Source organism: Piliocolobus tephrosceles, chromosome 20, assembly GCF_002776525.5.
Source record: "Piliocolobus tephrosceles isolate RC106 chromosome 20, ASM277652v3, whole genome shotgun sequence".
NCBI lineage: Eukaryota > Metazoa > Chordata > Mammalia > Primates > Cercopithecidae > Piliocolobus > Piliocolobus tephrosceles.
Window position 1 is genome coordinate 31,234,692 of NC_045453.1, and position 21,435 is coordinate 31,256,126.

Sequence of the window (21,435 nt, forward strand, 5' to 3'; positions counted from 1 at the left end):
TTCAAGAGTTAGCTGCTAAAATAATAGAAGCATTGTGTAACTTCCAAACCAGAAGAAAGATAAAGTAATAGGAGTAAGTATAAATAAACTAATTCCTTAAATATTAAAAAAAAAAGCAAGAAAGGAGAAAAGGAGCATAAAAAGTGTAGTTTGTGGGAAATAAAAGATGGTTAAAAACAAATATGAAAAAATGTAAATGGATTTAATTACCAATTAACAGAGATTATCTAATTGGATTTTGAAACCCCTAGCTATGTGTTATTTACAACAGACATACTTGAATTATAGGGACACAGAAAGTATGAAAGTGAAATAATTCACAAAACTTGCCAAATACTAAGTAAAAGGAAACTGGGTGGCTACATCAAAATCAGGTAGAGTAGGATATGCAATAAAAAGCACTATTAGGGATAAAGGTGGTCACTCCACAAAAGGTCCAACCTGCCAAGAAAAGATGGCCATATCGGAACATACAAAGCAAACATTGCTAGAGCTAGAGCGAAATATTGACAAATCCATCATTATAATGGCATAGTTTTGCACAACTCTTCTGATTATTTATAGACCAAGTAGACAGAAGATCAGTAATGACACAAAAGCTTAAAAAACACAATGAACAAGTTTAATTCCTTTCATATATATGTGTGTGCCAGTGCGTGCATCTGTGTGTGTATGTGTGTGTATGCATGTGTGTTATGTAAGCATAGTGTACACAGTGGTCCCCTCATGTGCAGTTTTGCTTTCTGTGGTTTCAGTTACCTGCAGTCAACCATGATCTGGAAATATTAAATGGAAAATTCCAGAAATAAACAACTCATACATTTTAAATTGAGTGCTGTTCTGAGTAGCATGATGAAATCTTCCACCATCCTGCTCCATCCCACCCAGGATGTGAAACCCCCCTTTTGTCTAGTGTATCCACATATACACTACCTGCCCTATACAATGCGATAAGAGGAAAAAACATAGTAGACATAGGATTTGGTATTATCCACAGTCTGAGGCACCCACTGGGGGTCTTGGAATGCCTCCCCTGAGGTTAAGGGAGGGACTAATGTACATACACACACACACACACACACACACATACATTACTGTGTCCAACAATTAGAGTGTGAACATTCTTTTCAGACACATATGCAACATTTACAAAAACTGACCCCATACTAGGCCATACAATGTCTCAAAGAATTCAAAGAATTGGTATTATACAGGCTATAGTTCTGATTGCAATGCAGATAAATTAAAAGCCAGTAATAAAAATATTTCAAACATTTCTATGTGTTTGGAAATTAAGAAACACTTCCCAAACACTCAGGCATCAATGGAGAAATCAAAATCAAAATCAAAAGAACACAGATCTTAGAACTAAGCAAAAAGTAAAAATAGTACACATCAAAACTCATGGAATGCAGATAAATCAATACTTTGAGGTAAACCTATAGGCTTATGAGCATATTGTTAAAAGAAGAAAGCCTAAGAATTAAAGGTAACCATCCAATTTAAGAAGTTAGAAATAGAAAAATTGAATAAGCCGAAATAAAGGAGAAGAAAAAAGCAGACACTAATAAAATAGAAAACAAAACTAGAAGAGACAATGAACGAGGTCTAAGTTGCTTCTGTGAAAACCCTGAGAGATTAGATCAACCTCTGCTAAGACTGATCAAATAAAAGAAAGAAAGGAAAGGAGAGTGAGTGAGTAGGGGGAAAAGAGGAGAGGAGAGATTAAAATTACTGAGAATGAAAAAGAGACAAAACTACAGATCCAGCATGTTTTTATAAAAAAAAGAAGTTTATGATCCAACGTGTGTGTTTATAACTTGAATAGTTCTGTAAGTGTTGAAGAAATTGAGGAATAATTTAAAAATCTGCTCCCTGCCCCAAATGTAACCCAAACCAACACCAAACACTAATCAAACAAACAAACCAAAACAAACAAACAAACAAAACCAGGCAGGCCAGGTGCGGTGGCTCACGCCTGAAATCCCAGCACTCTGGTAGGCGGAGGTGGGCGGATTGCTTGAGTCCAGGAGTTTGAGACTCCAGCCTGGGCAACATGGAGAAAACCCATCTCTATAAAAAATAAAAAAAATAAAAAATATTAGGATCGGGCACGGTGGCTCACACCTGTAATCCCAGCACTTTGGGAGGCCGAGGTGGGTGAATCATGAGATCAGGAGCTCGAGATCAGCCTGGCCAGCATGGTGAAACCCTGTCTCTACTAAAAATACAAAAAAAATAGCTGGGTGTTGTGGTGGGCACCTGTAATCCCAGCTACTTTGGAGGCTGAGGCAAGAGAATCGCTTGAACCTGGGAGGCAGAGGTTGCAGTGAGCCGAGATTGCGCCACTGCCCTCCAGCCTGGGCAACAAGAGTGAAACTTTGTCTGGATAAAAAAAGAGAAGAAAAGAACAATATCACTCCAATTTTATATAAACTCGTCCGGAAAGTAGAAAAAGGGTGCCATCTCCAACTCACTCTGTGAGCTCTTAGTATGAATGGCAGATCTAGGCTTTGTAGAGCCTGAAGTTGATTCAATTTCGGGGGCCCTCTTAAGAAAAAGAATGGAAATTCATACAAAAATTCAAAATTGGCATAAAAGTAAATATTTAGAATTGGAAAATAACAATAAATTACAAATTTTATAAAGCTGACACGTACCACAAACACAACAAAATTTAGAGAACTCGTATATTATTTTTATTATTCAATTGAGTTTTCTACAATAGTGTTTTCCTACACTTTTTAGATTGGGTTGGCTTTACCTCTTCACACGACAAAGATTTCATATTTTCATTTTCTATGGCAAGAGTAGAAAGGCCGCTTATTCTTTCTTCTTCCTTCGTTGTAAAAATATTTTTTGTTGCCGATCATTCAGGAGATTTCTTTTTCAGCTTAACAACTCATTAAGTTTTTAGGATTATCAAATTTGGAAAACTTCTATGAAGTTTCTTTCATGTATAAGCTATGAGATTTGCAACAACTTTCCCTAGACCAGCTTCTGGTTCTGCACATTTCACACCTGTCTCTCCACTGCCCCATGGTTCTAGTGATTGGTGCTGAGGACACATTCGTGGTGCATCTTCACGCCATGACAGTGGGCAGGTAGGACCGTGAGAAGCAGGGGTATTTGGGGAAGCCAGTCCTACACTGACCTTGCTAGCGAGAACTTAATGACACATGGAAGTGGCTGCATAACACACAAACTTAACGGCACTAACTAAAATAATTCTCAACACAACCTCTCCGTTAGCTGATCCCCCAAGTGCCCGCGGTCACTTCAACATTCACAGCAAAAGGCAGAGTGTGAAGAACCAGTGAAAGAACCAGCAAAAGACAGAGTGGGAAGAGACTGTCTCTTCACTGATTAATGTTGAAATCTGCTATGTTTTCAAAAACTTAAGTCCATGTGAACACATTGCTAGGGTTCTCACACTCGATACCCTTCGGGGTTTTGGAAAGTACTCTTGCAAGACAGAGACCCTGAATCCTTTTGAGGGCAGTGTGAAGAGGAAAAATTAAGGACAGTATGAGAGAGGAAAGGTATAGGCCAATTGCATTTATGGACATGATTGCAAAAGTCGTAAATAAAATATGAGTAAATGGAATGTAAAGATAACACATTATGTCCATGTTGGCTCTATCCTAATAATGCAACTCATTAACATTAGAAAAATCTGTAAATATCCTTGCCACATTCACAGATTAAAAGATCTTTTCAAAGATGCAGAAAATGCATTTGATAAAATTCCAAACCCATTCATAATTTAAAAATGAGAAATAGTTTGATATGTATCTATGCTGATTAAGGGCATTATGTACCAAAAAAGCTTATTCTAAATGATATTTCTTAGTGATGAAATACTCAACTTCTGAGATCAGGAATAAAAAAGACAAGGACGCCTCCATCACAATGAATGACAATGACTTTCAATGTTTTACTGACAGTCCTTGCAGCAAAACAAGAAAAAGAAATAAAAGGTATAAGTATTTTAAAAGAAATAAAATGATCACTATTTGTAGATGATATGATTGTCTATGTAAAAACTCAAAATCTACAAATTCTTAGAAATAATAAGTGTTTAGAAAGATGGTTGGATAAAAGAAATCAATATATAAGAATCAATTATATTTTATAACAGCACATAGTTGTGGGGAGGGAATATATCATTTACAACAGTAGTTAAAAAATATAAGATACCTAGGAATAAATTTTATAAAAATATGCAAGATGTGTTTGAAGAAAATTATTAAAATTTCATGAAAGACATTAAAGGTATAAATAAATGAAGTGAGATATATTCAAGGATAGACAATATTAAGAGATGTCTACCTTCTACAAACTGGTTCATAGGTATAATAGATTCCAGTCAAAATCCCAACAGGTTATCTTATTTTTTTAGGATCTTGAGAAGGTGGTTATAAAATGTATATGAAAGAGCAAAGGTGTCAGGAATGGAAAAACAGTAAGATAAAGGGGCATCAGAGCTCTTATAAGATTTATTGAAAACTCGAGTAACTGTAGCATTGTATATTCTGTGAAAAGATAAACAAATTGACCAAAACAATAGAACAGAGAGCTCAGATGGTGACTCCTGAAATTTACAGAGGCTTGCTAGATAACAGGACAGTGTTACTGATAAGTGGAGAAGAGAGGGCTGGTCAAGAAATAGAGCCAGGACAATTGGTTATCCCCGTGGAAAGGAAAAAGAAGTCCGTTCATACCCCCAAATCAACTTCCAATGTGGGGAAAAAACTTAAATGTACAAAAAGGTAAAATGCTAAAGCTTTTAGAAGAAAATGTAGAAGAATATCTTATAATCTTGAGCTAGCAAAGGATTTCTTAAAATGTGCAAGTGCAAAAGGCAAGCTGGTAAATACGATCCTATTAAAATGAGGAACTTCTGTTATTCAAAAGATACCATAAAGAGAATGAAAAGACATCTACAACACACATGACCAGCAGAGGATTAAGATATAGGATGTGTAAAGAAGTCCTCCAAATCTAAAGGAGAAGATAAATCATACCAGAGAAAAACAGACGTTAAGACATAAGCTGGTATTTCACAGAAGAGGAAATGAGAATGGTAAATAAAGATACATAGAGACTGTCAAACGCATTAATAATCAGGGCTGTGCAAATTAAGACCCAATAAGGTTATATTCTGCACACATCGGATTATCAAAATTTATGAATTCCAAAACTAGCAAGTGTAGGTGAGGACCAATGGGAACCCTGCCCATGGGAGCATAAATTGGGATGAGTACTTAGTAAAATAACACTTTTTATTTTTGAGACAGAGTCTTGCTCTGTTGCCCAGTCTGGAGTGCCATGGCCCGATCTCAGCTCACTGCAAGCTCCGCCTCCTGGGTTTATGCCATTCTCTGCCTGAGCCTCCCAAGTAGCTGGGACTACAGGCGCCCACTACCTCGCCCAGCTAGTTTTTTGTATTTTTTTAGTAGAGATGGGCTTTCACCGTGTTAGCCAGAATGGTCTCGATCTCCTGACCTCATGATCCACCCGTCTGAGCCTCCCAAAGTGCTGGGATTACAGGCTTGACCCACCGGGCCCGGCCGTAAAATAACTTTTCTAAGTTAACTTTATAGGCATTTACAGCATGAGATCAGTGGTTTACAAACATTTTCTGTGAATCACAATCAGAAATACATCTTACATCACCATCTGATATATACGCCTTTGCACACACATGCACTGACACATACATACACAATGCAAACATGCACAATGTGTGAGACATGCACTCACACATAATGCAAGCATGCACACATGCACACACATGAACTCACACACAATGCAAGCATGCACACATGCACAGTGCACACACACAATGCAAGCATACACACATACACATGCCTTACACACAATGCAAGCATACATGCACAGTGCACCACACAGTGCAAGCGTGCACACACGCACAGCGCACACACACAATGCAAGCATGCACATACACGTACACATGGACTCACACACAATGCAAGCATGCACACACATATATATGCACTCACAGTGCGTGCACACAGGCACATAAACATGCACATAATGGAAACAGAAGTTTCAGGAAATGATATTGTCTCTTACTATGAGACATCCACTCCCAAGTATTCTCTTTTCTTTCATTAAGAAAGCACACTGGTTGGCCCCACTAATGTGAGTCATGAGGCATTAAGAGATCATGACTATGATTTTGTCATATGTACACCCAGCAACAAGTCCAAGAAGGTTCCTAAGAGCCTTATTTGTAAAAGCCAAAAGCTAGAGACAAACAAGAAGATCGTAGATAGAAGAGAAAAATAACTTGCAGCTTCCTCACACGTTGGAATATTATCCAGAAGTGAAAATGGAGGAGCTACAGCCACACCTAATAGTGTGCTCACACCTTAGAAACATAATATCGAGTGCCAGAAGCAAACGCAGAAGAATACGTACAGTGAGCTATGACTTTCATCAACCTCAGGAACAAGCACAGCTAAAAAAATACCCTGTTCAGGGGGCACCTGTACCCTGAAAAAAAACAAGGAAAGGATAAACGCGAAATTCCGAGTGGAGAACAGGCGAGTGGACAAAGACGTGGGCAGTGCTGTGGTTTCTGGGATGAGGGCTGGGCTCATGCGTGTCCACATTGTGTTCACAGTTGACCTTTAACAACACAACACCAGAGTTAGGGGCACCAATGCCCCACACAGCTGAAAACCCACCAGTAACTTTCAACTCCCCCAAAACCTAACTATTAATAGTCTACAGTTAACTCGAAGCCTTACTGATAATATAGTCAATTCACACATATTTCATATATAACATGTATTATACACTGTATTCTTACAATACAGCGAACTAGAGAAAAGAAAATGTTATTGACAAAATCATAAGGAAAATATATTTAGTATTCATTAGGTGGAAGTGGCTCCTCATAAAGGTCTTCATCCTCATCATCTTCATGTTGAGTAGGCTGAGGAGGAGGAAGAGGAGGGGCTGGTCTTGCTGTCTCAGGGGCAGCAGAGGTGGAAGAAAATCTGGGGATAAGTGGACCCGGGCAGGTGAAACTCACGTGATTTAAGGGTCAACTGTGTTTCTTTCTTCCTTCCTTCCTTCCTTCCTTCCTTCCTTCCTTCCTTCCTTCCTTTTTTTTTTTTTTTTCATAAATTAACCCATTTATTATAGGCCAGTGATGTCTCAAAGAGTAGAGGAGCGTCTACTGGTCTTTCTACCCCTTCAGTCTTCTGATGGCGGACTTTACCGTGACAGCGGAAGTGGTATTGTATGTCCAGGCACCGCCGGCCACTGTCTTCATGCAGGAACCACAGTGCCAGATCCCCACAGCTCGTCTCTTCATCTTGGTTTTGCCACAGAAAGAGCAAGTGTACTTGACGTGCTGGCTGATTTCAATTTTCTTCACCATTTTCCGGAGGGAGGCCCCATAGCGGCTCCCGTATTTACGGACAATCCCGACTTTCTTGGTACCTTTGGCCATGTGGCTGCCAGCTAGGTCCAAGCCCAGAGAGAGCTATTCTTTTCTTTTCTTTTCGTTTCTTTTCTTTTCTCTTTTCTCTTCTTTCTTTTCTTTTCTTTTCCCCCCCCCCCCCCCCCCTTTTTTTTTTTGAGTCAGGGTTTCATTCTGTCACATAGGCTGGAGTGCAATGGGATTGGCTCACTGCAGCCTCAAACTCCTGGGCTCAAGCGATCCTCTGGCCTCAGCCTCCTGAGTACCTGGGACTACAGGTGTGCACCACTACCACACTCAGCTAATTAAAAAAATTTTTTTTTGGTAGAGATGGGATCTGGCTATGTTGCCAATCTGGTCTCAAACTCCTGGGCTCAGTGATCCTCCTGCCTCGGCCTCCCAAGGTGTTGGGATTATAGGTGTGAGCCACTGCGCCCAGCTGTCAACTGTGTTTCAAAGTATACATATACTTTGTAGTCCTCAAATATCGGATAAAAATGCACATCGATCAAGTGAGTCCTGTTGAAAGCCCCTTCCATTCCGAAGTCCTGTGAGCCCTGTACTTTGCCTGTGATTCCTATCTCACCAACTTCTCCTGGCATTCTGCGCCCACTGAGCACTTGGCAGTCCCTTGGCCACACCCCACTTGTACCCACCCTGAGGCCTGTGCGCTTGCCGGTCTGTCTGCCAGGAATGCTCTTTTTGGGCCTTCTGGCTCATTCTCCTCCTTCAGCTCAAGCGTCTCCTCTTCACTGAGAACACCCCCATGACCTTGTCTCAAGGTGGGCCCACTGGTGTCCCCTGGAGCCTGCTGACCCCTGCACTCCTCCAGAAACAATAGTGGGGTCCTTTCTGGCCACGGCCTGCTGGACACTGGCCCCAACTGGTGCAGATCGGGATGCTTCGTGCTCACATGCCTCTTTCAGCCGACTGGGAGCTTGAGAGGACTGAGGACGCCTCTGTCTCCCTCGACTTGTCATCTGCCAACCCTAGTGCCATACCTGCCAGAGTCACACAACAAATATGGAGCACCGGGACCAGTGGCCTAGTTTGAGGGCCAGTGCAAATTGAAAATGCATGGCCCCTTGTTCAAAAAGTATTAACAATTTCAAGACGATGACGGCAGAGCATTAAGGCCAGTGTGGGGTCCTTCTGAGTGTGGGAGCGTGTGCCTGACTGCGTGGGTGGTGTGCCCAGGAAGCCGGCCCTTGGGGCCAGATAGAAGCCTTATCAAATGCTGCAGGCCTTAGTCTGAACGGGCCTGACCTCCTAGGTGGAGATGCCTCCCTGAGCCCCAGCACACACGTGCTCTTCAACCCCCACCATGCCCCGAGGGCAGGGACCTCAGCTACATCCTCCAGAGGCTGAAGCCCAGGCTGAACCCAACACAGCAGTGTGAGTGGGCTCCACGTGGCCGAGGAAGACCCAGAGCTAATGTCGGAGGTCAGCATGGGGCAGACAGGCCGGGAGGGTGCAGGGGCCAGAGCTGGCCCTGAGGCTCAGGTGAGCGGGGCAGTTTTGTCTTTATCCCGAGACACCAGAAACCCTTGGGGTGTCACAAGTAGACTCTGCAAGGAAGAGTGGAGCTGTGCATGGGAGAGTGGAGGAGGGCCCGGGAGACCCCAAGGGAATACCCCTTAGGGGGCCAGGCCAGGGTGCGTGAGGCCTGAGCCTGGCATGGAGGAAAGGGACCCCTAGGAGCAGCACTGAGGAAGACTGGCCAGTTCGACTCTGGCCAGTGTCCAGTGAAATAAAAAACAAGTAACTCAAACTATGTAAAAAAGAAAAGTCACAATGCAAATTTGCATACGTATATTAGAAGGTCTGAACTTGCAGACACTAGCCAGTGACAAGGGCCCTTTGAGGAGTGAGGCCATGGAGGGGACAGCTTGAGAAAGACAGGGCTCCAGGGTCAGCAGCCTGGATACCAGAGGTCACAGGATGGGGGATGAGGAGGGGGTTGGCGGGCCCACAGGAGCTGGTGAATAGGGCCTCCTGGGGGTGAGGGTGCATGCAGCAAGTGGAGACTGAGGGGCAGATGTGGGTTTCAGGCAAGGAAGTTGCAGCAAGACCAAAGCTTTAGGCCTGGCCAGAGCTGCCCTGGAAAGTGGGTTCTCCCTGGGGGAGTCTCCCTGCCGTGGGAAGGGGGCCCACTAGGAGGCCCAGGGAACCGATGCCTTGCACCATGTCCACAGATGGGGTGCTAAAACAAGAGGAATTTATGTTCTCATCCTGCTGGAGGCCATGAGTCTGGGCTCAAGGTGCAGGCTGGGTTGGTTCCTTCTGAGGCTGGGCCGGGATTACTCCAGGTCTTTCCTGTGGCTTGTAGATGGCCACCTTCTCCCTGCATCTCTTCACATCGTCTTCCTTTGACACAAGTCAAAATGTCCAAATGTCCCCTTTCTGTGAGGTCATGCTGGATGAGGGCCCACCTGAATGACCTCATTTTAACTTGATGACCTCTGCAAAGACCCTATCTCCAAATGAGGTCACACATGCTGAGGCCCTGGGGGTCAGGACTTCAACATATGGATTTGGGTGGGGGACACAATTCAACCGGCAGCACTTACTGAAGATTACACAGCTGGTGAGAGAAGGGACCTTGTGCAGCCTCTATTAATAGATTCTCATATTAAAAGAGAAGTCTCATGCAGAGAAGCAGAATTCCCTGTACACACACCTCAATCATTTCTCTCCCTTCTCGGCAGCAACGATATTATCGGTTTGTGCATCTCTCTAGATCTTTTCCTGTGGAGGCATATGCATAAATATACGTCCTGAGGAGGGGGGCAGTGGCAGGCTGTTTTTAAAATAAAATTTAAATCCCTGTTATGGTGAAAAACCTGGCTAATGAAAATTACGTTTCAAAACAGACTGAGGCGTTTTTGTGCTAACTATGGCGTTCTCTGTCTCATTTGCAATGGAAAAGTCCCTTGCTTCAAAAACATACATTATTAAGAGGCCTTATAATACAAACCACATTTTCCAATTCAATAGCGTACAAAGTCAGCCAAGCAAAGACAATGTAAGCTAGCTTCAAAAGCATCTTGCTCAAGAGTGAAATTTGTTCGGAAGGGCAACATTCTAATCTGAGCCGTGGGGTAGGCTGGTTGTGGCGTTGCTGAAATTTTAGCCTCCAAAATGAACCCCTTCGGTAATTGAGAACCTATTAAAGGAGCTTAAATGCAGTTTCAGATATTGCATTTCCTGATTAACAAGGGTATAATTTCTTGAAGAAAGAAAGGAAAAAAAGGGTCCTGTTAATATCGTTGGTTTTCCTGAATTGGCCCTTGTACAGCAAGAAAGGCCAGGGGCTGCTGGCCTGGGGGGAAGCTGATAGGGACACACTTGGGTGGGAAGAGGGTGTTGAGGGCCCAGCAGGGCAGAAGGAGGAGGTCCAGGGGAGTCTGTCTGGCCTGGCCACCTGAGTTCTGTTTGGACCTCGAGACCAGCTGAAGCCACACCTCCCAGCTGATAACCTTGGTCTTCACCTGCAGTCAGCCTCCTTGGTTGCAGGTGCTGAGCTAGAGCCATCTCTAGAACATGCCTCCTCCTCCTCTGTCCAAAAGCTCCTCTGTCATTGGAGACATACCCCCATGCTTGCCCTCTGGGCAGGCATCATCTGCAGCCCCTGGCACTGCTTTTGGCCCCCTGAGGCCTTGGGTACATGCCTCACATCTCTTCCTCCCTTCTTGGAGTCTCATCTCCATCACGTGTCTGTGGGTGGCTGGTCCCCACCTTGGGTGCAGAACCCTTTAACTTCTCATTTCATTCCAATAATGAGGACACAATTTTGGCTGCTCTGATGCAGACCCACAGTAACCGTCACTGCAATGAGGTGGAAGTTGACTTTTCATCTGTGGGAGGGAGAGTTGGGGCCAGTGTGATGACTCTGCTCAGGCTCCTTCTGGTGTGTGGCTCTGCCCCATCCCTAGGTGTGACCTTCATCAGCACGGTCCAACTGAGCTCACAGCAGGTCTATATTTCTACCAGGGGAAGGAAAGCAGGGGCTGTGTCCTTCTGGTGGCCACATTGCTGGCCACACCTAGCTGCAAGGGAGGCGGGGAAACCTTCTACCACCTCTCCATGGCCACATGCCCAGCCAAGACAGGGCTTCCACCACAGTGAGAGAGGAGGAGAATGGAACTCGGGGGCAGCCTGCAGCATCCCCATACCTCCCCTCAGTTGACCACACCTATGTCGACACCTGTCTAGGAGGAACTTTCTCCTGCAATAACCCTCAGCCTCCAGTTTCTCAATCTCTTCTCACGCCAGCCTTACCGCTACAATTTGGTCTTGAAAATATTAATCACCTCATCCCACTTCCTTGCCCTCAAGAGCTGTTGGATTGGGCACCAGAACTGCCCTTGGACAAGCTGTGGCTCCTTCCTCCCTCCTTCCACCTCAGTGCCCTTCCCAAGCATGCTCATAAGAAGGGGCTCCCAGCCCCTACCTGCTTCTGCTCTGTGGGTGATGCCCCCTCACACCCTACTTCTGCCTCTAGGACAATGGAACTGCATCCTCAGCAGGAGGGCACCCCTGTGCCAAACACCCCACCCATCCCTGTCTCTCCTCTCTCCAACTTCCCTCCCTAGCCCCATCTCCCTCTCTGTCTCTCTTGAGTCATCAACCTCTTTTTTTTCTCTCATAAATATGCAAACCTGCTCCACTGTCTCTCACCCTCCCTGGCCTTCCTTTATTCATTTACTCTTTCAACAGATATTTTGTATGTGTGCCTACTACAGACCAGGCACTTCCATCTCACACCAAGATTGGCTTTTTTTAAAAAACACACACAAATATTTTAGTTTTTAAATAGAGCTGGAGCCTAGAAAAACAAAAACAAATTTCAAAGTGCTCTACACTGAACAGCATAAGGTGAAGCTTCTCTCTCCTTTTCTCCTAGTCCCTCCCTCCCAAATCAAAAATTATTATCAGATTTTTCAGCATTTTTTTCTGGGGGAAAACGCATATGTGAATTTAAAGCACTCTGTTTTGATTTTTTCACTTAATTTGTAGAGACAGTTTCCCATTGACACAAAGTCATCTTTCTACTATGTTCTATTTCTGGCTGTAAGGTGTTCCCATCTGTGGACGCATCACAACGGATTCAGCCAGCATCTAATGAGGGGCATGCTGGGGCTCCTGGCATTTGCAGCCCTCCCACCCCAAGCAGTGGGATCCCGGGGGTCAAATCCAGCCCGCTCTGAGCCAAGGGCACCCTGATGGCTCTGTTTGTGTTCACCTCTCCATCCCCAGCCCCAGTCCTGCACCTGGCCCATAGCAGGTCCTTGGAAATGCTTGAGAATGAAGCTTCACGAGCTACTTGCTATATTCTTTCATTTAATCCTTTTGGCAGTGTTTTAGTGTTTTGAGATAAGGAAATGTCATGCCCTCGCTTTACAGGAGGGGAAACCAAGGCCCCTTGTCTCTCCCTGTCCACCCAATGGCTTTCCTTTTGGCTCACACCCTGCCACAGCCACTCATGCCCCGAGGACATCCCATCCTTCCTCCAGGCCACATCTTTGACTGTCTCTGGACATTCATTCTGGCTAAGGAAGCCACTGTCCACCAGGCAAACCCTTCGCTGTACTCCCCACTAGCCAGTTGCCCAGTCCAGGGAGTTTTGCCTTTTGTGGGCTCTCCAAGCTGTCCACTTCCCCCAGCCCTCCCACCCCTCCAGATACACTGCAGCTTTGAGTGAAGCCATCAATCCTGGCCACTGTTACTCAGCCTCCCTGAGGGTTAGCACTCTGCCAGGTACCCCACAGTGTGATATGGACATACTCACTTTAAAGATGAACCCCTGGGAATCCCCCCTTTAGGCTAAGATCTGGAATACTCCTAGTCTTATTGAAACCTCCTGTCCCATCCCCAGGGGTAACTTCAGTCCTGAAGTTTGGACAAGTCATTCCCTTGAATGATTATGATGGACTAGATAGTCTACAGTGTCTACCTTTAAATATATTTCTCTTCTTGTTTGTTAGAGCCTCTGTTAGTGGCTGAACTGTATTCTCCCCAAATTCATATGTTAAAGCCGTAACCCCCTGTACCTCAGAACATGACTGTATTTGGAGACAGGGCTTTTAAGGAGGTGATTAAGTCAAAATGAGGCCATTAGAGTGGGCTCTAATCCAGTCTGACTGGTGTCGCTCTAAGAAGAGGAAATTTGGACATACAGAGAGATACCACTGATGTGTACCCACAGAAGAATGGCTGTAGAGGGCACAGCTCGAGACGGCCACCTGCAAGCCAGGGAGGGTGCACTCTGCAGAAACCAACCCTGCAGACACCTTGATCTCTGACTTCCAGCCTCCAGAGCTGGGCAAGAAAAATTTCCGATTTGTGTGATGGTAGACAGTCTGTGTTCTTTGTTATGGCAGCCACAGAAAGCAAATACAGGTCCCCCATCCAGTTCATCTCCAAGTCCTGACAGTTCCACCTCCACACACACAGGGGAAGGGTCCCACCTCTCTCTAACCCTATAGATATAACCAAGCCACCGTCACCACCTCCCACAGATGCATTTCCACTCAGCAACCAGAAAGCCTTTTTGAACCCCCAAACCTGCCTCTGGCTTTCCAAAGCCCTTAAGCTTGGCTGTGACCCTCTTCGTGGCCTGCTTATCCCGTCCTCTTGTCCTGTTACTCTCTAGCAGCCATCCTGACTTTCCTTCAGTTGGTTCTTCTCATTCCAGATCTTCTAGTGCTGGCTCCTTTTCATCTCTTAGGACTGGGCTGCAATGCAGTCTACTTGGAGAAGCCTTCCAGATATGCCTCATCTAATAGCGGTCACTCTTCCCACTCCCTTTCTTCCCTGGTCACTCTTCCCACTCCCTTTCTTCTCTCCTCTCACAGTGCTTATCACCATCTGCCATTGTCTTGTGTTTTTTGTTTTGTTTTGTTTTGAATCAGAGTCTCACTCTGTCACCCAGGCTGGAGTGCAGTGGTGCGATCTTGGCTCACTGGAACCTCTGCCTCCAGGGTTCGAGCGGTTACCCTGCCTCAGCCTCCCAAGTAGCTAGGATTACAGGCACCCACCACCATGCCAGGCTAATGTTTGTATTTTTTGTAGAGATGGGGTTTCACCATGTTGGCCAGGCTGGTCTTAAACTCCTGACCTCAAGTGATCCACCCGTCTCGGCCTCCCAAAGTGCTGGGATTACAGGCATGAGCCACTGTGCCCAGCCTTTTGTGTGTTTGTTTTCTAATTTGTATGTCCTACCTCTGCCCCATCCCACCAACTAGACTGCAAGTCCCATGAGGTCTACACCAGGCTCATTTTGTTCCCTGTTACATCCCTGGGGTGTAGAACAGTGCCGAGGCACATAATCGGCACCCACTGAATGCTTGTTGAAGAACTGAATACTTGAATGAAGAGACATTCTCACCACTGAAGTTATAGGACATTATCTAGAAACAGTAAAGACATGCTCACTCATTTAAGCTCTCCTAAATTAGGATTTGAAGTAGAGAGAGAAAGAAGTTTGTCTTTGTATTTAAGCAGAATTAAAAAAAGAGAAAAGAACTTTCTAAGCAAATTATCTGTGTAAACAGGGAATATGTTTCACCCACTTAATAATGAAGTCCAGCAGCTCTGGTCTCAACTCAAACACTCTTAGAAGCTCTTTAGCAATAAATATGCAAATTACAAATTATTCCGTGTTCTTGTTGAAGCTCTCACAGGGCTCTATAGACTCAGGGGCCCAACCTCTCTTCCCTAGGTCCCTGTCAGCAGCAATAATGAATGTCCTGGGTGGCAGTGGACATGACTCTTTATATGGGACCGGAATTCCGACTTTTCCGGAAGTCAGGCTGCCCCTAACCACCATCAGAGGCAGAAACACATGTCTCTGAATTTCCCTAAGGCAGCATTTACAGTCCCTGAAAGGTTGGGGGTGGGGTTTCTAGCAAAATGCAGCTAGCCACTCAGTCATGTAGGTTATGATCTTCTCAGAGATTTTCATGGTTACCTCGAAGTGATTTCCTGTGAGAGGCAGACAGAAATGCAAAAGTATTGCAAGACTGTGAGAGAAACAACAAATCCAAATGCTTATCATCATAAAAGCCCAGGCACTTTCACTCACGGGCAAGTTGGTCTTAATTTCAGTCTGTGGGTTGCTGTTAAGGAAACTGGAGCCCATCAGAATTTGGTTAAAGCTGATGGGCCAAGCAGTAGACTTCAGTTTCAAACTATCTAGAAACCACACCCAACCACCAAAAACACATGTTAAAGCAACTCTGATTGTACATTTCAAAGAACAAGTAATTTTGTTTTACTGTGGTCACTGGTAATTCCAGGCTAAATACAGCCATGTCGTGCTCTCCTGTATCTACACATACTTTTGGAAAAGAGTAGGGTTGGGTATGAGCTTTTGCTTTTCCTCCCTCTTTCTATATGATTTAACATTGAGGCTTGGGAAAGGCAACTCGTATTTTGTTTTTAATGCACATTGAGCTCTAGCGATAGTGAACAGCAGGGGTGTACAGCACATATATTATTTAGCTAACTGTTCAGAGGGCATGGTCTCAAAATAAACTTTGTAGACATATTGGTTAGCTGCTTTGGTAGTAAGCAACAGAAGCAACATCTGACTCATGTAAGCTAAAAAGGGACTTCTTGGATGGGCATGGAGCCAAGGGATGCTCTGGGAGTGCAGTTGGTGGGAACCACTCTGCAGTTTCTCCAGGATACTCAGTGGGCAGAATGTGCTTAGCTTCTGGTCACTGCACTTAAGGTTCAAAGTCCTGGGGCAAGCATCCCATGGGCCTATCTGGAGACTCACACCTCAGGTGGAGATGAAGCACCTTGACTGATAAGTCCTCTAGGACTGGAGTCAGTGAAATTCTGCTGTAGCAAAAGAAGGAGGAATGGAGCCCAGGCAGGCAAAACTGGTACCTGTCCACTGCAGTTTTGTTTCTAGCAGAGAAGGACTTGAGATGAGGGAGAGGAGAGAGCAGATTGCTCAGGGCAACGGCTCCATGGCTAATGGTACCAACACGTAGCTCAATGCATATCCCTGGCTTTGGTAAAGGATCCAACCTTCCCTGGCTCTTCTCTGTGATGAGCAAGAGGTCTTGTTGCCTCTGAGACAACCATGTGAACAGACTGTTAGCACCTCAGGGCCCCCAGGGAGCTGTGAGTTCTGGGCGTATTGGGTCTGGACTTCCACACATTCTGAATGGTTCCTGAGCAGCCACGAGCCCGCCAGGCGGTAGTCTTCCTGGGCTTCTGCTTCTTCAGCAGCACCCTAGCCCCATGGTGTCCATTTTTTCAGGTGTCAAGTGGTGATAAATAGCAGCGCCTAAACCACAAGACAGTTGTGAAGAAATAACATAATGCTCCTACAGTGTTTCATAAGGGCAAGTACTCAATGGATGTTAGGTATTGCTGACATTGATCCACCCACAGCTACAGCATAGCCTCAGTCACCCTAGTGGGGTTCCAGTTCCCTGTTCTGAAGCCCCATCCACAAGACTGAGGGCACCTTTGGCAAGCACCTCTCCTCACAGCAGGGAGGGCACAGGGCCTTATCTAAACATCTGGATGTTTAGGGCCCCGATGTTCCCCAAATCCATTCCCAGGAACATCAGTCTGCCTAAGAGCATCTGGACTACCCAGGATCCCCAATTCTGTAGGTGATCCCACTTCTGACACCAGGACCAAGCCCTGAAGCCAGCTCAGATTTCACTTCTCCAACCTCAACCTCTGTTACATTTCTAACCAGCCTCTCTTGCTGAAGTCCTAGTAAATTCAGGAGGTTACAAAACTGTGAAACTGCAAACCCAGCCCTTTCCTTGAACCCCCAGCCTCAGATGGAACTGATCCTGTAGAAAATACAGACAAAAACATAGACAAAGAAAGAATTTTCTCATAATTCCACGTCCCAGAGATAACTGCTCATTTAATATGTTTTCTTTTTTTATTTAAAAAAAGGATGCCTCCTCCATGAAAATATAATTAGAATCAAATATACTATATTGTGTTTCTTTTCAAATTAAAAAAAATTATTATTATTATTATTATTTTTTTTTCCCTGATTTTCTTTTTTTTATTATTATTATATTTTAAGTTCTAGGGTACATGTGCATAACGTGCAGGTTTGTTACATACGTATACTTGTGCCGTGTTGGTGTGCTGCACCCATCAACTCGTCAGCACCCATCAATTCATCATTTATATCATGTATAACTCCCAATGCAATCCCTCCCCCCTCCCCATGATAGGCCCCAGTGTGTGATGTTCCCCTTCCCGAGTCCAAGTGATCTCATTGTTCAGTTCCCACCTATGAGTGAGAACATGCGGTGTTTGGTTTTCTGTTCTTGTGATAGTTTGCTAGGAATGATGGTTTCCAGCTGCATCCATGTCCCTACAAAGGACGCAAACTCATCCTTTTTTATGGCTGCATAATATTCCATGGTGTATATGTGCCACATTTTCTTAATCCAGTCTGTCACAGATGGACATTTGGGTTGATTCCAAGACTTTGCTATTGTGAATAGTGCCGCAATAAACATACGTGTGCATGTGTCTTTATAGCAGCATGATTTATAATCCTTTGGGTATATACCCAGTAGTGGGATGGCTGGGTCATATGGTACATCTAGATCTAGATCCTTGAGGAATTGCCATACTGTTTTCCATAATGGTTGAACTAGTTTACAATCCCACCAACAGTGTAAAAGTGTTCCTATTTCTCCACATCCTCTCCAGCACCTGTTGTTTCCTGACTTTTGAATGATTGCCATTCTAACTGGTGTGAGATGGTATCTCATTGTGGTTTTGATTTGCATTTCTCTGATGGCCAGTGATGACGAGCATTTTTTCATGTGTCTGTTGGCTGTATGAATGTCTTCTTTTGAGAAATGTCTGTTCACATCCTTTGCCCACTTTTTGATGGGGTTGTTTGTTTTTTTCTTGTAAATTTGTTTGAGTTCTTTGTAGATTTATTATTATTATTTTTTACAGAGATGTGATTTCCCTGTGTTGCCCAGGCTCATCTTGAACTTCTGAATTCAAGTGATTCTTCCACTTCGGCCTCCCAAAGTGCTGGGATTACAGGCATGGGCCACTGTGCCTGGTTCATTGTGTTTCTTGTTCTAACATTATGTCATAAATATCCTCCCATGTTAGTCAATTTTTTTGGATATATAATTTTTTATATGCATAATTCCCTCAAGATGTATTTAAGTCATTGCTTATTGTTGGGTATTTAAATTCTGGCCTCCTGGCCTCCTTTCCCTCTCTGGATCCCTGGACATGGTTTGGCCCTCTGCCAGTCACCTTTCAACTGTTGGATGATCACGTTACTTCTCAATTTCCCGTTTCCTAGAAACACCTGGTGCCATCCCACCCACCAGAGTAGGCCCTTTGGATACAACACTAGGCATTTTGGGCAGAATTGCAACCCTGCAGAATATATGCTGCAGTCCTAACTCTAGTACCTCAGATTGTGACCTTATTTGGAAATAAGGTCATTGCAGGTGTAACTAATTAAAATGAGGTCAAACTGGAGCAGGGTGAGCCCTAAATCCAATATGACTGGTATACTTATTAGAAAAGGAGATGACACACAGTGACAGAGACACACAGGGAAAAGAAGTCCACTTGGCAATAGAGGTAGGAACTGAAGTGATGAGTTTAAAGCCAGGGAATGCCAAGGACTGCTGGCAAACACCAGAAGCTGGAAGAGGCAAAGAAGATTCCCTCCTACGGGCTTCAGAGGGAGCACGCCCCCAATGATACCTTGATTTTGGATGTCTGTTGTTCCAAGTCCCCCAATTTATAGTACTTTGTTATGACAGCCCCAGGAAACAAACACAAACTCCCCAAATTCCCACTTCCCAGAAACACCTAGTACCATCCTAGCCACCAGAGTGGGCCATTTGGATACATCCCCAGGCAAAAGCAACCTGAGTCCCCTTGCACCTCTGGAAGCAGGAATTTGGGCTTCTCACCTCTTTACCCTTCTCTACACCCCCATCTTCCTCTGACCCATCCAGACACCATTTCTGTCTCTTTCTCCCCAGCCAAGCTCCTGATATCCCAGAAGGAGAAGGTAGCTTTGTAGCCACCCAGAAGAAGCAATGTAGCAGGTCCAAAGGTTGGAATCTGTAGGGCAGTGTCTTGTCACCTTCATAAATGGTATGAGTGACATCTACTGAGGACTTGCTCTGTGTCTGGTCTGCAGTGAGCCTCCCACACGGACAGTCTTATCTACTCAAGCAGTCCCATGGGTTAAACATCATTTTGCAAAGGAGGGAACTGAGGCTTGGAGGGATTAAGTGGTTAGTCAGTCAATAGAGCAGTTGGAATGTGAACCTGGGCAATTGAATTCCGGAGCCCAGACCATTCTGCAGTCTTTGCAGATGAACAATTAGGAGCCTTCTGTCTTCAGCAACTCTCAGATTAACATTTAATTGGGGTTTTAAAAAACTGTTCTTGTTAGCATGTCTGTGGTCTCCTACTGCAATCTTCCCCATTAAGCCATGTTATATAAACAGTCAGCCCAGATGCCTCCGAGTGTGTGTGTCTCCTGGTGTCTAGATTTTGCTTTCATTCATGGTACTTTCAAAGGCATCAGGGCAGGGAGATATTTGCATGAAATTGGAGCTGAACTTTCACTGGAGGGTGGCAGTTGAGGCATGAAACTTGGTGGCCCACAAATCTGGGTTGCTGGGCTTGCTGGCTGGATGACTTGAGTGCCTGGTATCTGATATGGTTTGGCTGTGTCCCCACTCAAATCTCATCTTGAATTTGTAACTCCCACAGTTCCCAGGTGTCATGGGAAGAGCCTGATGGGAGGTAATTGAATCACGGGGGCGGGTCTTTCCTGTGCTGTTCCTGTGATAGTGAGTCAGTCTCACGAGATCTGATAGTTTTAAAAACAGGAGTTTCCCTGCACAAGTTCTCTCTCTTTGCCTGCTGCCATCCATGTAAGACGTGACTTGCTCCTCCTTGCTTTCTACCATGATTATGAGGCCTCCCCAGCCATGTGGAACTGTAAGCCCATTAAACCTCTTTCTTTTGTAAATAGCCCAGTCTCGGGTATGTCTTTATCAGTAGGGTGAAAATGGGGTAATAGTGTTCATGGCATAGAGACATTGTGAGGATAAAATGAAGTAATGTGCTAGCACAGTGCTCTAGCTGTTTTTTCTCTGAGGTAAATTGGTCTTTTCCCCTCTCCCTGACTCTTTCCTTTCCTCTCCTTCTCTCTTTCCCTCTCCCTCTGCCACATACACACCCCCCCAACACCCACCCCGCCCCCCCCCCCACACATACAAAGTGGTAATTTATGGTAGGAATATCTGATCATCTGTTTTCCCCTCTGGGGAATATATACACTTGCTAGTAGCCCATGCACCCCTAAATAGGTTTCAATGGAGTCAACATGAAAGAGAAGAGAAACAGCAACTTCTGTTTCAGGAAGCTTGGGTGAACAAACAGCAGGCTGAAAAAAAATTGCAACATATACAAGAGACAGCTACTTTTCTGTATATAAAGAGTACTTATAAATCAATAAGAAAAATGGTTTGAACATCTAATGTAATGATGGGAGAAAGATGTGACCAGGCAGTTCATTGGAAAAGCAATACAAGAAGACTATAAAACACAAATACATGCTTCTCCTTGCTCATAATATTATAGGAATCCAAATAAAAAACACCAAGCATTGCCACTGGCATGATTTTTAAGAAGTAATAATAGCAAGGGTTAGTGAAGATGTAAGAAATGAGTGCTCTCCTAGGTCACCATGTGGGTGGTGCTGCTACAACTCATTTGGAAAAAAGGCTGGAGGGAGAATTTACAAACACACTTTGCCATGGCAATTCCACTCCTAAGCATTTCCACTAAAATCCGCAGGCGAATGGGAGGCTGGCAGCAGGGAACAGAGTTCTAGGCAGAAGAAACAGCATATGCGTGCATATGGAGGATGTGGTGGGAAGGAATGCGGCTGATGGACAGGCTGGTGGGCT

General features: G+C 44.6%; 2 protein-coding genes across 3 annotated transcripts in view; both read right to left on the reverse strand.

The window, feature by feature from the left end:
* Positions 1-21,435, reverse strand: part of APCDD1L (APC down-regulated 1 like) — a 57,006-nt gene that overhangs the window by 28,442 nt on the left and 7,129 nt on the right. The gene's annotated exons all lie outside the window — the stretch shown is intronic.
* LOC111555641 (putative 60S ribosomal protein L37a) lies at positions 7,140-7,499 on the reverse strand. Its single transcript, XM_023231896.2, has one exon. It carries the CDS (start codon positions 7,487-7,489, stop codon positions 7,223-7,225), a length of 267 nt encoding a protein of 88 aa, XP_023087664.1. The 5' UTR covers positions 7,490-7,499; the 3' UTR covers positions 7,140-7,222.

Excerpts from the sequence above, each read along its gene's own strand:
- LOC111555641 (XM_023231896.2), bottom strand. The coding sequence starts at position 7,489 with ATGGCCAAAGGTACCAAGAAAGTCGGGATTGTCCGTAAATACGGGAGC.